At 32.7% G+C, this 16832-nt stretch overlaps 1 protein-coding gene across 4 annotated transcripts in view; it reads left to right on the plus strand.

The window, feature by feature from the left end:
- The first annotated feature begins 240 nt into the window (after window positions 1–240).
- The window catches only part of LOC120335697 (transcriptional enhancer factor TEF-1-like), a 29373-nt gene continuing 12781 nt past the window's right edge, over window positions 241–16832 (plus strand). For all 4 annotated transcript variants that reach the window (XM_078109694.1, XM_039403277.2, XM_039403276.2 and 1 more), the window contains exon 1: window positions 241–374. In XM_078109694.1, coding sequence (XP_077965820.1) covers window positions 368–374 — 7 coding nt within the window. In that variant the 5' untranslated portion in view covers window positions 241–367. The remainder of the gene's footprint in view (window positions 375–16832) is intronic.

The following is a 16832-nucleotide window of genomic DNA, read 5'->3' on the forward strand; positions in this document are numbered from 1 at the left end:
AAGTGTTTTTATCATTCTGAACATGACTTTGGCAAGCACCACCAGGCTAGCCAAGCATACATGAAGCACTACTACTTTTGAATTGAATATATACTACTTGAATACTATCTAAAACAGCAAATATGTAGAATTACAGAGATTTTGTCAAAGATTTTTGACATCTTCATTTTCTATTTAGTGGTTAAAAAAAGCCTATGGATGCTGTTAATAATTGATATTTCTATTCTATAGCGGATTGAAAGGAGAGTTGGTGGACAATGATGCAGAAGGGGTTTGGAGCCCTGATATTGAACAAAGCTTTCAAGAAGCTTTAGCAATTTATCCACCCTGCGGAAGAAGGAAAATTATACTTTCAGATGAAGGGAAAATGTATGGTGAGTCCACATAATAAAAATAAAAAGAATGTTTTAAGTTGGATATTTACCAATGTGAAAATTAAAACATCCTACTCCAATCTATTTAATGGTGACTAAAGAAATGGATGACTTGTCCCATAAGTTTAAGTTTTTCAGTTTTAATAGAATCAAATAGTAGAATAATTTGTTTAACAAACTTGTTTAAAAAGAGAAGATGCAGATCCTCACAAAAATATAGTTGTGCTTGTGCATTAGTAACTGTCTATTCAATGTTTGCTGAATATGCGGTTTGTGAAACGCCTTATAAGTAAGTGCTGTATAGTATAAATTCGCAATGTAATTGTATCAGATATAAAGTGGAATTCGTTGGTTGAATGCTAATGGTTTTATATAAAGTTATCTCACTTTTGCGATAAGAGACATAAATTTTCTTATGATTATCTGATAATTACTTATCTTTATATACTTATTACAATCTGGACTATAATTTGGCAATAATTGGCTGTATTTTGGGAAATGAAGTGATCCAGCCCACCTCTTCATGCACCCAATTCTAAAAACTTTGGTTGGGCATTTTTAGCATTTGACTATAAACAGCTTGGCAATATATTTTTTATAAATATTTTTCTGTACTGTTCACTCCCATTTATAAAATCGATCAATTCGGCAGTGACACACTCACACACATTATAAAATTATTGATATGGTGTGGCAAGTAATTTTTATTTATTTATTCATTTCTTTTACTACCAGTATGTAATTTATCAGGTTCTTCTTACTTTATAACTTCTCCATAGTTGTGTGTGCGGGTGCGTGTGAGCGTGTGTGAAATATTTCAATTATTTTAGGTGAGTGAACACGTACCCCTTTTTCTTGACAAAACCTTCCATCTTATATACATTCTGTACGTTTTAAACCTTATCTAAGGTTTTGTTTGCTCTCCTGATTACATAATCAGTTTTTGTTTATTTGTTTTTACAAATCATTTTATTATTGTGCTGATTATGAAGTCGAAATAAACTTATACTTATAAACCATTGTATATAGATAGTTATTTATTTTTGATACTTGAGTAAACATAATAACTAATTATTAAATTCATCCGAGATAAAATAATTTAAATTTTGCACAGATCAATCAAATATACAACCCGAATGCCATTTCTTGGTTACTCTTCTGTCATAATTTTCGTTGGATACTTTGTGTCTATAGAGGTTACATGCTTTCGCTAAGAGTAGAGTTACAGACAACCACTGAAAAGTCAGAAACAACCAGAAACTATTTTAAAATTGTATCAGCAAAAACCGTAATGTTAGGAAATATGAATATAATGTTATGAGAGAATTTCAGGTTACATCAGAAAATTGTCAGATTGGTACTATGAATAGCATTTTTGAACGATTTTAATTAGTCATCTGTGGGAAATTAGTGAAGTAATATAATAAAAATATTTATGTTATGGAAATATGGAATGTCAAGAATTTGAGTAAACGGCAACGAATGTTCTAAATACATATCTATGTAGTATATATATAAGCATTTGTACCTAGGAACTGCATGATAAAAAGTAGTTTTCAATATGTTTGAACTTTTTGAAGGGAATTTATTGTTCCAAAGAACACTTTCTCATAAAATTAAAAATGTGATGCCCTAGTACATTTTGAACATACAGGCATCTCTTGAATTATGTTAATGCCTACAGGTGTCAATAAATATCTAATTATTTAATATGTCGGTGATTAGTTTTATCACTTCTAACGTTTCTGGTTTATGGCCAACAATATTTATTACTTTTGACAATTGTATTTCCACATTTTTATTTGATTTTAATTGCTAGGTTATTTTCAAATGGATTTATTCATTTTATTGGTTTATATTAGAGTCTTTGTACACAAAAAACAAAAGAGTTGTGTATATTTAAAAACACTAGATTCCATTGAATGCCCTTTTGAATACTGTAGGATTTGTAATAATAATCCACTGGAGGAGTATATAATCGCTTAACAATTTGGCAACCCAAGGATTCAGATTCAGATATTTGTTTACATCATAAAATATCAATGTAAAGCAACAATACAAACTGACAAATAACATAGACTCTAGTATTTTATGATGTTTTTCCAAATTTCCGAAATTGTTATATATATATATTATAAGATTGTTTTGGTGGGTCATTTCCTTATGTCATGGAAATTATAATAATTAATAATTAAAAGTTTTTGTAATTATTAAATTTATTCATCAATCTGAATCAGCGTTGTAGGTTGTGGCTGATTGAAGACCTTTCGCGAGGTCGCTCGCGACTCCTGTCACACAATTAGAGTTAGTCTTATTTGTTTGCTTTAGAGTTGCAATATTTCGATTTTATATTGTGTTGACAAATAAATGATGATTGACTGGTTGGTCGCGAGAAACTCAGTGAGTCAGTGACATCTTGATGATGACTTACAGCAGCAAATATAGCTTGTTCGTTTACTATTGTGGTGTGGTATGGAAATATCTGTAGAGTTAACGTTCAATTTGCAAGCCAGCAACGTTTTACATCATACGACCTGTCGAGTACAAATTAATAACGCTGCAAAGCCTTGTACAGTTAATGGTTTTATGATATGACCATCAATTTCTCAAGTATCTCTGACGAAACACTCCAACGATGTGTGTCGATGGACGATCATAATACGTGAAATGATATGTCTTGTGTAGACATGAACGGAAACGTCGGAAGCTAATATTAAAGTTGTGATATTCTCGTTATAAGATTGATAAAATGTATGGAACTGGAAAATATTTAAATTTGAAAAGACTGAAACTTCCCAGGTAGTTCGTCAGTTTCGCACTCCGCATATAATAATGTGTAACTGTTATATGTAAATGTATTGCTGGATTATTGAAATTTAGTTCGTTTCATTTTAATCGGAGTCTACAGACTTCATGTTACCTATAACGTTAAGCAGAGTTTCAAAGACTTCAGTTGGAATTATTGGATTACCCTATAAATACTGATAAGAGTAACCTGTTGTAGATGGCATTTTACACTGCAATCAGTTCCTCTTTAATAAATAGACTGGAAACTCTATCAACTAGCATTCATATACACGCAATCAACTGAACATTTCGTCCAATTCAATTTCGGAGTAAATAAGATATAAACAGACACAAGTATTACGGAAACGATGTGAAAGACAAAATCGCGTGTACAACCTACGACAAAAGTTTACGATCGTGGTAAGACAGGAAGACGTTTTTCCTCACGGAAACCGACTTGGTAACTTGAATCAATTAGAAACTCAGCCAAAGTTCAATACGGTGAAAGCGATATAAAATAGTCGGATAAAATTATATAATTCAACGCAGATTATACATGGTGTCCAATATTCATAAAGTCTCTTTACAATTTCAATTTTGTTGTATGAAGTTCTCAATATATCTTAACCAGATTTTTATTTTTTTTTATCAGTATTTAATCAAGTATTTTAACTTCATTTAATACATCTGTGACAGCCAAAACAATATATAGTATCGATATATTCCCTTTGCAGTTTTGAATTTTTATTTGAGATTTTATGGACAACACCCTAACTTTTAACTGCATTGCACATCGAAGACTGATGACCATAGGGCGTAGAACCGATAATCCAGATTGAATTTGAAAAACATTATAAGTTGTGTGTGTTACGTATAATGAGCGTGAGCTTGTCGAGACCAGACCGAATCAAATTGATTTAAAACGAAACAAATGTTCAACAAGTTAATCTCCGACATAAGCTTCTTCTTGGGCTTATCCTTGAAGGTTTGGGTCTTTGTGTGGATTGGCCTTGTGTGATATTATCAAATATTCAATAAACGACTAAAGTATTGTATAGGCTGCAAGGGATGGGACACCATCAACACGGGCTATGGAAGATCAGAAACTAATGATTTTTATCTATTAAACCATGAATAACAAATTCGAAAACCTTGCGAACATTATTGTGAAAAGTGGGAATTACTAATATCAAGAAAACGCCAAGTGATTTCTATGTACACCTTCATGGTTATGAAATAGCATAGGATATTATTCCTTTTTCACGATAATATCAATACTAAATCGCGTATGCTGGGCGGACAGAATACGCTCCGAGCCTCCGACATTTACTATATTTGCGCTCTGTCATATATGACGTATGGCGTTTTGTACACACGAGTGATGCGTACTCGTGTATGTTTGGTTATGTATAAATTCACATCGCAAATAAGTTACAGTCGAGTAAAGTCCAAACCGACCAGATTTCGCCACAAAACCAAGTTGAAACTCGATCTAGCGTTTATTCTTTCTCACCGCACAACCAGTTGTAAAATCGCTACTGGAAATTAAACCCACAGTTGTCGTCTATCGCAGTAAACTATTGGTTTCCAGATCATAAAAGATGCAGTTACCTTGCCTAACAAAAGAAAATTTCCCACTCTCATTTTTATGACCCAACTGGAGCAACTGCTGATCTCTTAAAACGAAGATGACATCACCTTAAACAGAAAATTCATTAATATGTCCTATATTACTTTTTCACTACTATATCGAAGTGTAAAAAACTCAAAATTGCTTGTCGGCGTAACTTTACGAACACTGGTCGTATAAAACAGACAGTTAGGGATTCAATTATATTTTCTTTATGTAAATGCTTTTTATGTCACTTTATCCTCGGTAAATTGACCAATTACCTTGACAACCTAACTTTACGAACATTGGTCGTACAAAAAGGACAGTGCGAGTTTAAATTGATGTTTCCTTCGCTTATATCCCTTCGATAAATTACCCCTTTACCTTCTTGTTAAACTCAAATCAAACAATTACCATTTCATGCGGAACGTTTTCCGGCAGCTTGTTCATGGCTGTCACCATCTCATCAACACCTGGTTTCATTTAGGATATAGTTTATATTGATGTTGAGAACATTTTTTTCTGAAGAAGGCATGAGAGTAAAATATTGTACTAATTTCGTTCGTGAACACTTTTAATTTTGGTCGTAAAGTTTTTTTTTTTTATCAAAAACGGTCTTCAATAGCCATTCTTTGGAGTTGGAACTATTTGTAACACGTTTTATCGAACTTCATCTGTAGTTTGTCTTCATACAAAAGAGCATTTCTGTTTAAAAATCATAAGGTGCGTTTAATATGTCAGAAATAGTGAAAAAATGTGCAAAACCATTGGAATTTTTTGTTAATTTCATTTTTGATAACAAATGTTGGATATAATTGGTAATGTTTGCCCTGCCAATAATTGTATTCACTGTTCATGAGAAGACAATGCACTGATTATGGTTGCTATTTCAATTATTGCTGTTGTGTATTCCATCAAATCGTCTGATCTCTAACGATATCAGTTACAGCTGAGCGAATTTGGGACATTTTAAGTGTCCATAACAAACAGTATTTTGCCGATATGTTTGTTGTCAGTCAGTCCGCTTTAAATATCTAAGAATTATCTCGAATTTCATAAAATGTTGAGTTTCAGGTGTCATATCCTTCGGAATAAAGAATAACGTTCCGTGTGTCAATTTAGGGGCTTCAATAACTGTATTAATAATCTTCCACAAATTAATCAAGACATATTCGAAACAAATAATCTGAAGTCCAAATGTTCCTATTCACTACGTTAAGCAGTAGAACCAAATCGGTTTATATCACCTTTTGAGGTTTTTGAGAAAATCGCATTTTTTGGTTTTGTTGTAAAAGCCTAATCGAAAAATGGGTACCCCCGAAGTATGTGAACCAAGATGGTGGACATCGGATAGGAGTACCGAAAAATGGACAAAAGGCACCAACTGAAATCAAAACTAAAACATGTACAAATTTGAAACCTACAGATCTGGTTAATAATAACAGAAGATCAGATACGTGCTTTTTCTGGTTATTTTATCATCTCAGCAATAAAAATACTAAATAGGAATCGTATGGTAATGTTAAACAATTTATATAATATGATACTGTATAGCTTTTAGTTCGTAAGTTATTAGGTTATAATATCCTCCCAGCAATAACAATACTAAAAGAATCAGTTTGAATATTAGTCCAGAAACGTGATTTGTATATTTATCAATATATGACTGATATATGACAATACACGATGAAAGCGACTGTTCTACTAGCGATAAATTCTTACTAGGAATTGTCTGGGGATTTCGTATGTGTCGGATAACGCTTTGTTAATTCACAAGAAATATTAATTCGGTCACAGTTTCTCAAAGGATTTGATAAAACGACATTTTTGTATTTCGCTGTTGTTGCAATATTATACGCGTTCACATTTCTAATTGTTTTGCATTCACGTATACCAGATTCAGTTCTGGGGACTGGGTGTTCAATCAACAAATAAATAAAAAGGAAGAAATTTCCAAACGTGTTTTCAAATGCTTTGAAGCACTTCAGTGTTGCGAACATTAAACTAGTCTAGAGTCACGTTTTGACTTGAGAGAAAAATAAAATTTAGAAAATATAAGAATTAATAACTGAACTTAAGCAACCACACCAAAGCAAAAGTATCAAACTCAAAGAGCCTTTTCAAACCAGATCACAGGCCTTTCATATCCAATGCCAAATATAAACACACATTAAAGGGAACAGTTATAGTAACGCCATCTTGAACTTGAACGACAACTTATATCTCTTTCAACTTACCACATCAATCAGCATCAGGCGAACTTATAGATGTTTATATAGGGAATTGATCAGGTCATTCTTATAAATATGATCAATGTGGTATTTTGAAGAATGCAGTCTATCTATACAAGCTTTATCGTCCGATTTAATTGCAATCTTGAAGCTAATCACGGCTTAAAACAACGCTTCCCGACCGAAGAGGAATTCCTCCTCAGGGAGGGATTGGTATTTTTATTATTATTTTTTTTGGGGGGGGGGGGGGGGGGGGTATTTGCTGTAGTATTATTTATATTCTTTAGTTCTTGATTTGGTATTTTCGTAGTGTGTGTACCAGGTTATGATCAGGCCATAATTTTCTTATTCCGATTTTCCTTTTTTTAGTTCTATTACGAATTCGGGGACTGTCTGTGTTAGCCAAGTGAATAGCCCCTTTACACAACTTGATGATAAGTAGGCGAACAAAATTAGTTACCTCCATTTTGGTACACATACTTCTAAAGCTTCCGGTATTTTATAACTATAACACTTATTCATAAACAAATGATAAACTACCCAAACTGTACAAAAACGAGTGTGCGACTTGTGCATAATAGTAGAAAATGAACAAATACAGCAGTGTTATGCATAGGGAGGGAAGAGGAAATGTTTCCCAATAGGCAAAGGAATTTAACAAAAAAGGTTGAAAACCACTGGCTTAAAATATATAATATTATGACTTGAAAGTTTTATAAATATAGTTATAATGATCATTAAAATCGTTAAATAAAAAAAATCCGGTACGTTAACATTATGTTAAATACAACTTATGGTCGGCATGTCATTTTCAATATATATCTTATTCTAATATCATTATGTGCTATGCAACAACTTCAATCTAAGTAAGTTTTGATTTTGCGTTGCTTAAAAACAATGTATTAGGTTGTTGTATGGTGAAACAGTATGCTTCAATAGTTTTCGAGAAAAATGGCCATACATGTTCATATTGTTGACTACATTTTCTGGCGGTTTGAGTACATTAATTAATCTCTCCGATACTGCCATAATGTAAATTGTAGCATGATTTCATAACGTCAATGTTCGCCATCTTTTACGTTGCTTCACAATCAAGTTTCATATAATGAAATATTACGCTACGACGATCAAATAAAAATAATTATTTTATGAAATTAAATTCATCATTATAAGCAACCGTCGTTCTAAACTTTTAAATATAAATAAATAAAAATGTTTTTAAGAGAACGTAATTCACTTAGAAGTCCAAGTCCCCAACGTATTGGTACTTCGTGTGAAGTTTAACCCAGTCTGCATGTTTCTTTTGATCTTGATTGAATCGCGGTGACTTCAAAGCAATTTGATAGGTTTATGAATTGAATAATATACTTAGGGCTCTGTCTTTTGATATGGTCGCAAGCTAGCGTGATAAGATACTTTTAAAACTGAAATAAAATAACTTGAAATTTGTTGTATGTAGCTACCCGTTTGTTTTTGGATAAGAAGTGGACCTACAGATCATTTTGCTACTATGTTGTTGTTGTTGTTATTTAATTTTTTCTTTTAAATTGTTCGACAAACAAATTTTAAGTGGTTAAAAATTGTTTTTGTCGCTAGAAGGCTTATTCACTTCAAAAATATCTCTGGGTTTTCAAGGATTCGTATTTTGTGTGTGATGATGTCTTGCGCATTTTGTGGAATTCACGATCGTTGCGACCTTTTTGTCGGTCGAATTCAAAAAGACTACCGTACCGGTACGTACTGTGAAAGATTACATACCCTTACTACTTTGTTGTGACCTTTCTGTTCATATAATTGAGCATTGCCCAGTGGGCAATGCCCACTTATATTTTCTCTCATTTTTTATTGTATATATTGAATGCGTTTACGTATATGAAACCACACCTGGCTCTCACCTAATTGATTATCTGTTATTTGAGCTTTGAAGTGACATTTATGATGAGTATCATTTAACATCATTGACCCTGTTTACAACCTCTTTGAAATTTCGAGTGGAAAATTTGTATTGGACTCGACGTTTGCGGTACAACGTATGCTTTCCAGATGAACTTTACTCTGCATTAGTACAGTAAAGCTATATTCTCATCTACGATGATTGTTTTTTTTAAGTTTTACCAAGTTTTATTACCAAGCAATGAGTAGCCTATAATTACAATATATCTTATTTTTTTGTATATATAGCCTGTAAAAACAGACTGAAATTTCTTATAAACACGCGAAAATCACGGAAAAACATTCTTAATTTCTTATGGAATCTATTATCTCTACTTAGTATACAAAATCATAACTTTGTTTGGCACTTCAATCGATATGGAGAAGAGCTTCAAATTGCATCCCGGCCCTTAACTCATATCTACCTTGAAGCTTCTTTTATATAATACAGTGTTTAGGAGCCAATTTAATTTAATCATGATTTTGATTTATGCCGTACCTAGAAAACATAGAGACGAAGAGTTAAAATATGCGTTACATTTAAATTATTTCACAGGCATACATAATAGAATGTAATCAATTATATTATATTTACTGTGTATAATTTGTATTGTTGGTTTGTATTTGAATGTTATAATAAATATCATTTTAAAATAAAAGGAAAAACTGGAGTGGGTGACCAGCGTTTAATAATTTGGACATTAATTGACTCGTATATATCGTGCTTCAGATGAGATGCCCTGAGTACTTGAAAAACATTTTTCAATTATTATTTCCTACACAAAGTGGATGCAGCTTTTGTTGCTGTATGATTGATGTAGCTCTTTCAAACGAGGTTAAATTGCCTCGCCTATTCATACACCAACCAGAAGACCAAAAGTTATTTGCAAGAATTGTTGCAAATAGTGCCCATTTCCAAATATTACGTTTATCGTTTTCGGCAGCCTAAAATTTGGAACGGAATTGGTTCTTTGACCCTCGGAAACTGTCAATGCAAAGTCGGTTCTCTAATAAATAAACGTTTCCGATCCAAATATAAAATTATACCGTATTTTTTAATTAGTTTCTTGGAACTAGCATTCAACTATGTAACTGCAAAAGCGTACTTACGACAATGCACACGCTTAAAATACAAGGTGCATAATACAACCAAACAGTAGAATAGCGTAAATTCGTGGAGTATAATCCAAAAAATAAAATTATTCCCCCTGAAATCTTTTTCTGTAAATGGCATGGAAAGATAAACGTACATTTATAAATGATGGTACGTTTAATGATTATGCTTAATTGCAGAGAACCTATTTCCATATGCCAATTCTCCCAAAACTAAATTAAAATGTAACAGCCTCTAATCAGATCTATTCAATCAGATCTATAATCATCCTATATAATCGGTTTCTATCGGCGGTAAATGTTGATGATGGTAAATTCATAGGACATATATGAGTAAGTATTAAGAATGTAGTAACATAGTGGTTCTCAATCTTTTTGAGCCGCGCCCTGTTTTTAGAATTTTCAAATCTCGCGCTCACCTCAAGATAAACAAGCTATCAATAAGCTACAAATAACATATAGTAACGCGGAATTATGTATTATTCAAAAAACACGTTGAAAATATGTGGATGTAACGTAAATATCAAGAATAAAGAAATGTAAATTTCTAAAATAAGGCTGGTAAGATCAAATCTAACAAATATTTTTCTTTCCAATTAGCTTCACGTCCGCTAAAAAATTGTCCACGCATTCTTTGTGGGGCGCACCCCGTCGCTTGAGAACTTCTTAAATACTTTACAGTAGTAGTTCTCAACCTCTTTTGTTCGAATCCTCCCTTTACCCATATTGAAACTATTTAATCCTCCCATCCTATGTTGCTAGTGCACAAGACGTATTCCAGTTTTTGTAGAATTTAATTATTATGTTTTAATGAATACTTATCATAGTAATATTAAAAAGCTGAAGATGGTAATACTACAGCGGATTCAAAGTAAAATTTCTCCCCAGTTGGGAAACGTTGCATTACATTTTTACGAATATGTAGGGAGGTATGAAAATTGACAAAAAAAACATCTGAACTTTACCACTTTATAAAACAAACTAATTTCCGTTAAAAAGAATTTTTTTTTAAATTTGTTGCAAAAATTTGACCTCCTGAAGTATGCGCATCAAGATGGCGCACAACCTGAACTCAGGTTGTGTACCATGTTAGGGTTCAGGTTACGCGACATCTTGGTGCGCATACTTCAAGAGTACCCGAAAATTATTGATGTATATGTCGAAAAATAATATTAATTAATTGAAAATATATTCTGAATGGCAATACTGCCAATATAATGTTTTCTGGCCACATTTTTGTACGAAATATAGGAATTAATGTCAGAGCATGATTTGCAAGGCATCGTCCATATCGCATCGGATCGATAAACACCGCCGGGTGCCGCCGCTCGATAACCAGAATTGGTTTTCGGCGTCTCCTTTCACCCTGGAATGCGGTCTTTTATATTTTCTTTATTTGTGTATGTAAAATTCGTACTTTCAGCTTGGTGAAGAAATAAATTACTGATTACTGATAAACTACGTAATATATATATTCTATTAGTCCCGCTTCGTTTCGTGAGGTTAATATGGGCGTTCGTGAAACCGAAAGTTGCTCTTTTTCGCGTATCTTGTTATCTTGGTTTAAGATTAATCGGTAATTGGGAAACAGTTAATATTGGTTTTGTGGCATAAGATAACAAGAAGATTATGCGGTCATAATTATATTTAATGACGCTTTGAAATAATTTGCAATTTTAAATTCGTCTCGCAGACCACATTTTTTCTTTTGCTAAGTAACTGTCTTGCCAATATTAATTGGTGGCCTATGCTACTTAGTATTGAAATAGATATTCCAAAATGATATCGAACCGCGACATTTAGAAGTGATTAAGTTCCATAATTTTCCTTTCGTTTCAATGCAAGCATGGGTCGTCTTAGCAAATCACTTATTATTACTTGTATATGCCGAAGGAAAGTAACAAGACCGTAAAATTTTCTTGCTTATTTACAGATTTAATAAATTTTTGGTAATCAAAGTGGACTATTGGTTCAGTGGCGACTCGTATCACTGGATATTTGACCAGTGCCTTATTCAAGACATATGTGAAAACACTTTGTGAAAATTGGAAAATTTTTTTTACTGTATGGCTGTAATCAAAGTTCGATAATATCATATTATGTATATATATATATTGTGTAAAAAGGAAATCGCGTATTACGTCATAAATTACTATGTTTCAATTCGGCGAGACAAACTGCCATATTTCTTGAATCTCCGCTCGGGAATTGTGTAATATGGTTTCATGTCTGTCGCATTCTAGAAAAAACAACTGGTCCTCGTGCGCTATTTTTCATTCCCCACTACCTTCCGATTCTTGTGCCTTCGATGTAAGCTTCTCTAGGAGCGATTCTCTTCACCGACGTCAATATACACAATTATGTCTCTGGTAATGTTTTCATAATGAGTCTATATCTTCGCTCAGCTCACCTGGCGAGAGGAGACATTCCAGAGTCACGTTCTGGAATTTGTGCTGAATAGTGAAATCGACATACCTTAAATTCCAATCATATCTATAGTCTGACGAGGCGTGTTTCCAGTGTTTTTTCATCTCAAACACTGACTTGGCCAATTTTGGAACGAGAATTATCGCTGTGTATTCGTACCCCGTACATAGCCAAGGTTTGTCAAATAATTTGTAAGTACTATTTCAGCTTGCCGGTCACCGGTAGACCTGAAAGGGTTTTGGTTTACTTAAACGAATTCATAAATTCCAAGACGGGTTACATTAGGTGACTTCAAATATGACGCCTCATGTTTGCTATTGAAAATTACCAGTGTCATGCTTTGTGTTTTTCCTATATAAAGTTCAACATGATTGGGGCACGTTGAAGTAGACATTTGCAAATGGATATGGAAAAATATGCAATAAGCATTGAATACTAATGACGCTAAATGCATACTATGATAAGCGCACATCGAAAGGCCGAGAAATTCAATGAAGCGCGGTTAGGTACTTGAAACAAAATGCCTGCTTGTATATTTCTTTTGGGCAAAATAAATGCTGATACAAAATATGAAAGCGCAAAGATCAGCAATTCTGAACCTACACAAACCTACAAAATTGTTTAAATTATATTGTCTTCATCATTTCAATTTCATGATTAATTCGTTGTTGATTAATTTTAATTAATTATTTTATGATTAATTTGTCTGGTATTACGGCAGATTTAAACTGGAAAGTAAAGTTTTACTCAATTAAGCAATATTTGGAATAATAGCTAATAGCAAGGCAAACTGTACATTAATCACGTCACAAATGCGCATTCCTACACAGGCCGATATACGACTTTATATAATGAAAGAAAAATTTGGGCTGACTCGTAAAGAATCATGTAGGAAATCTGGTTACAACAGGGATGTTGAGCACAGTGTGTCACCGGAATTCTTAACATAAGGGGACATGGGCGTGTGATATCGCTATTGTTGGTGTTCATAGCACAAGGACTATCAAACAACTTACTTTTTGTTTATAGTTTTACTCATCGAGTTTCGGCGGTTATTCTCCGCATCTCAGCTTTCACCGTTAACCTATCTCTGAAAGGAATCTTCTTTACTTTTGAGTGAGCATCTCAGCAAACAAGGTGTCGCTGACACGATGACTTTGGAAGTCTTTCGCGACCCCTCAATTGCGGAAATATTGTATATTTGTTTATTCAAATTAATCGTTTATTGTTATATTTATTCAATAGTGTCCTTACAATATTTCATGCACAACGAAATAAATATCTGAATCTGAGTGCAAGTAAACTCTGTACAAGTTTTAAATGAGTTACTCAGATACTGGTATTCTATCAACGAAGCCATTATTTGTGGTTGTTTTTGTGTTTTTAAAGTTGTTCGAAATAGCACTGAAGGCAGCTCTTCGTAATCTGGATAGTAATATATTCTCATACTCACAATATAAATTATTCGAAATGCCCAAAACTAGAGTACAAGTTGCAAGTATCACTAACTAAGGATCCTTTAAATTTTAAAGATTGTACAAAAAACGGAAATAGACTTTTTTCAGTCAGTCAGTAGTTTATTTTTCAACAAAATGAAAATACACTTAATGCGAACAAAAGCTAGTGAAAAAACATGAAAATGGCACTCCACGTTTAGGGATACGCGAAAAAAAAACGATGTTGGTTATCGAGCAGCGACACCTGAAGAATATATAAGTTTGGAAATCATTAACTCAATGCATAATGCTTTTCTCATATTCATGCGGTTTACGGTTGGTTGCGGGGCTCTATTCAGTTTCTTGTATCTGACTGGAATAAGTATAAATTTGTAATACTACTTCGTCATTAATAACAGTATGTCAAAAGTCAACATGGCCTATTTCCCATTACACGGTTTAGAAAGCCTACAGTGTCACTGTAAAAAAAACTGTTGAATATACTTGAAAGTGCGAGTACATCTATGGTATTATCTGGAATGTTTCAATACTTTGATCAATGTCTATGATTACCACCAAATTGTGGTAATTGTGTGATTAATTTTCTTTTTCAAAATATGAAAATAACTACAGTCTAAGCCTAAAAAAAATGCGGGTTTAGTACACTCAGTGTTGTTGATAACAAATGATAAAACCAATGTCTGTCTGTTTTATATTTTCCTTATCTTTATGAGATGACATCGAGAAACGTCTTAGCTTAAGGCGAGATGAGGTAATCCGAATTTTGACGGCTTATGGTTTATGTAAGTTCCCGTTTGCCCTCATTAAAAACACGTTATCTCTCTCGATGTGATGAAGTCAATATACAATTTTAGCTTAGAGTGAAGATAGGTGTAATAAGGTAATCCGAGCCTGCGAATAACTTTGTACTCGTCCGATATATTCAAATGTAAAAAATACGTAAAATGAACAAAATTTTAATGTGGCACAATTCGTAGAAAACGATATTTACTTGGTTAAAAAAAGTTTCCATTTTTGTTGTTCTACCCATTGACATGTTACAACGAAATTTCTGAAATCGATAACTGTGGAACACTCGGAAAGTAATTATAACAAAATATCAATTGTTTTTATACTAGCAACATTTGATAATAAGTAAAAGTTAATGTAGAATTCATAATCACCATAACAGAAGATAAAATGGTTGATAAAACGAATAAATAAAAACGGATTAAAGAATCGGGTCGGTGGATTTTGGCTTGTATATACTTAAAATTAAATTTTGGTACTAGAGTTCCGCGACCACACCGCGTCGTTCCAACGTCAAATGTATCTTTATTACGAAATACGACTTAGCGGGAAGCGCGTGGAAAAGGTTGGTCTACCACGATATTACCAAGATATTAAGTCTCGCTCACGTGAAATGTCGAACAATTTATTGCATTATCCTGAAACCAGAATTATCAAAAAAAGAGTTGTTGTTGAGTTGGCGCTTATAACATCAGTAGTCTTCTGCGCCATTAACAAATGCGAACTAAAATTCTATAGCTTACTGCTACATTATACAGGGTGTCCAAAAAGTCCCGCCCGATTTTAAAGCATTACCAATTGCAAATTTAAATAAATTTTGTTGTATGATAAATGGGGACTACAACATTCATCATCTATAACATCCAATTAGAAACAGGTTGACTATAAATCTTTTTTAAAATAAAAAAAAAGAACATTTGATAATAAAGACTTTACAACCGGCGCAACTTTTTGGACACCCTGTACAATGTTTGCAAATGAATCGAAATAAATTAATTATAAGAAATGAATTATCAATTAATCCTAAATAATTCTGCGGTAGAAAAGACAAACTCCATTGCAGTTTCAATTATGTCTATGTCCGTGAGAAGCTCTTAATTCAAATTTTTTGGTTTCATGTAAAATGGAAAAAGTAGTCTTAGAGACAATTCATTCTAAATAAAATGTATCTTTTATAACAATAACGAGGACATGGGACAATCTTAATTTGGTTTTAATAGTATTTACTTGGTAGGCTGAACATAGGTGATGTTTACTTCCAATCTTCTTTCGAAATCACCACATAACTAAATAGCCAGGGGTTATAATGTCATAGATAAATCTATTTTTATCCTCTATGTTTCATAATGGTGGCGAAATTACCGCGCCTGGTACAAAATTTTCCCATGAATGCATACTTTTTTACATTGCCATGTTAATAAACAAACCCAATGCTATTGGAAAATGTAAATGTGCCTGACTTGCTTTAAATTTTATGTTAAAGATTCAATTTGTTAAATACCGGTAATTAAAAATTATGAGATCATAGTCACAAGGTATTGACTATAAGTGTATTCTCCCAAAATTACTAAAAGAAAAAGAAGTTTTATGTTTCAAAAATATATGTCTTGCGCAATTTTCAAGTTTGGTAATTCTGGAAATCACCTCATATCAATTGCACAATGGTGGGTAAATTCAGGATGGAAATACCCTCACCCATTTTATGATACTTCCTTGAAATGCTATCAAGATTATTGTTTTCACAACAGAAGGATATTTTTAAATTTGTGCTATTAATATGAATCGAAAATCCAGAATTTTTTTCATAAATGTTTTGATAGTAAAAAACTCCAAGGCTTAAAATAAACCAATGAAAGTATGAATGCGTTTTCTACTTAATATTTTGATTTAATGATAAATTTAAAAAAATGTTTAGCAAAGAACATACCCTGCTCAATGACATTTCAACAAAATAAACATGTTGATAGAATCAGTAACTGCTATAATAATCATATATAAAACAATCAGTCTATGCTATCACATTATAAACGTCTTGTTTTTGGCTGAGTTTAGTGAAGATTTATTCATAAATTTTATAGAAATCAAGTTACTGCCAAATTCTGCCTGAAAT

The sequence above is a fragment of the Styela clava genome, chromosome 2 (assembly GCF_964204865.1).
Source record: "Styela clava chromosome 2, kaStyClav1.hap1.2, whole genome shotgun sequence".
NCBI classification, from domain to species: Eukaryota; Metazoa; Chordata; class Ascidiacea; order Stolidobranchia; family Styelidae; genus Styela; species Styela clava.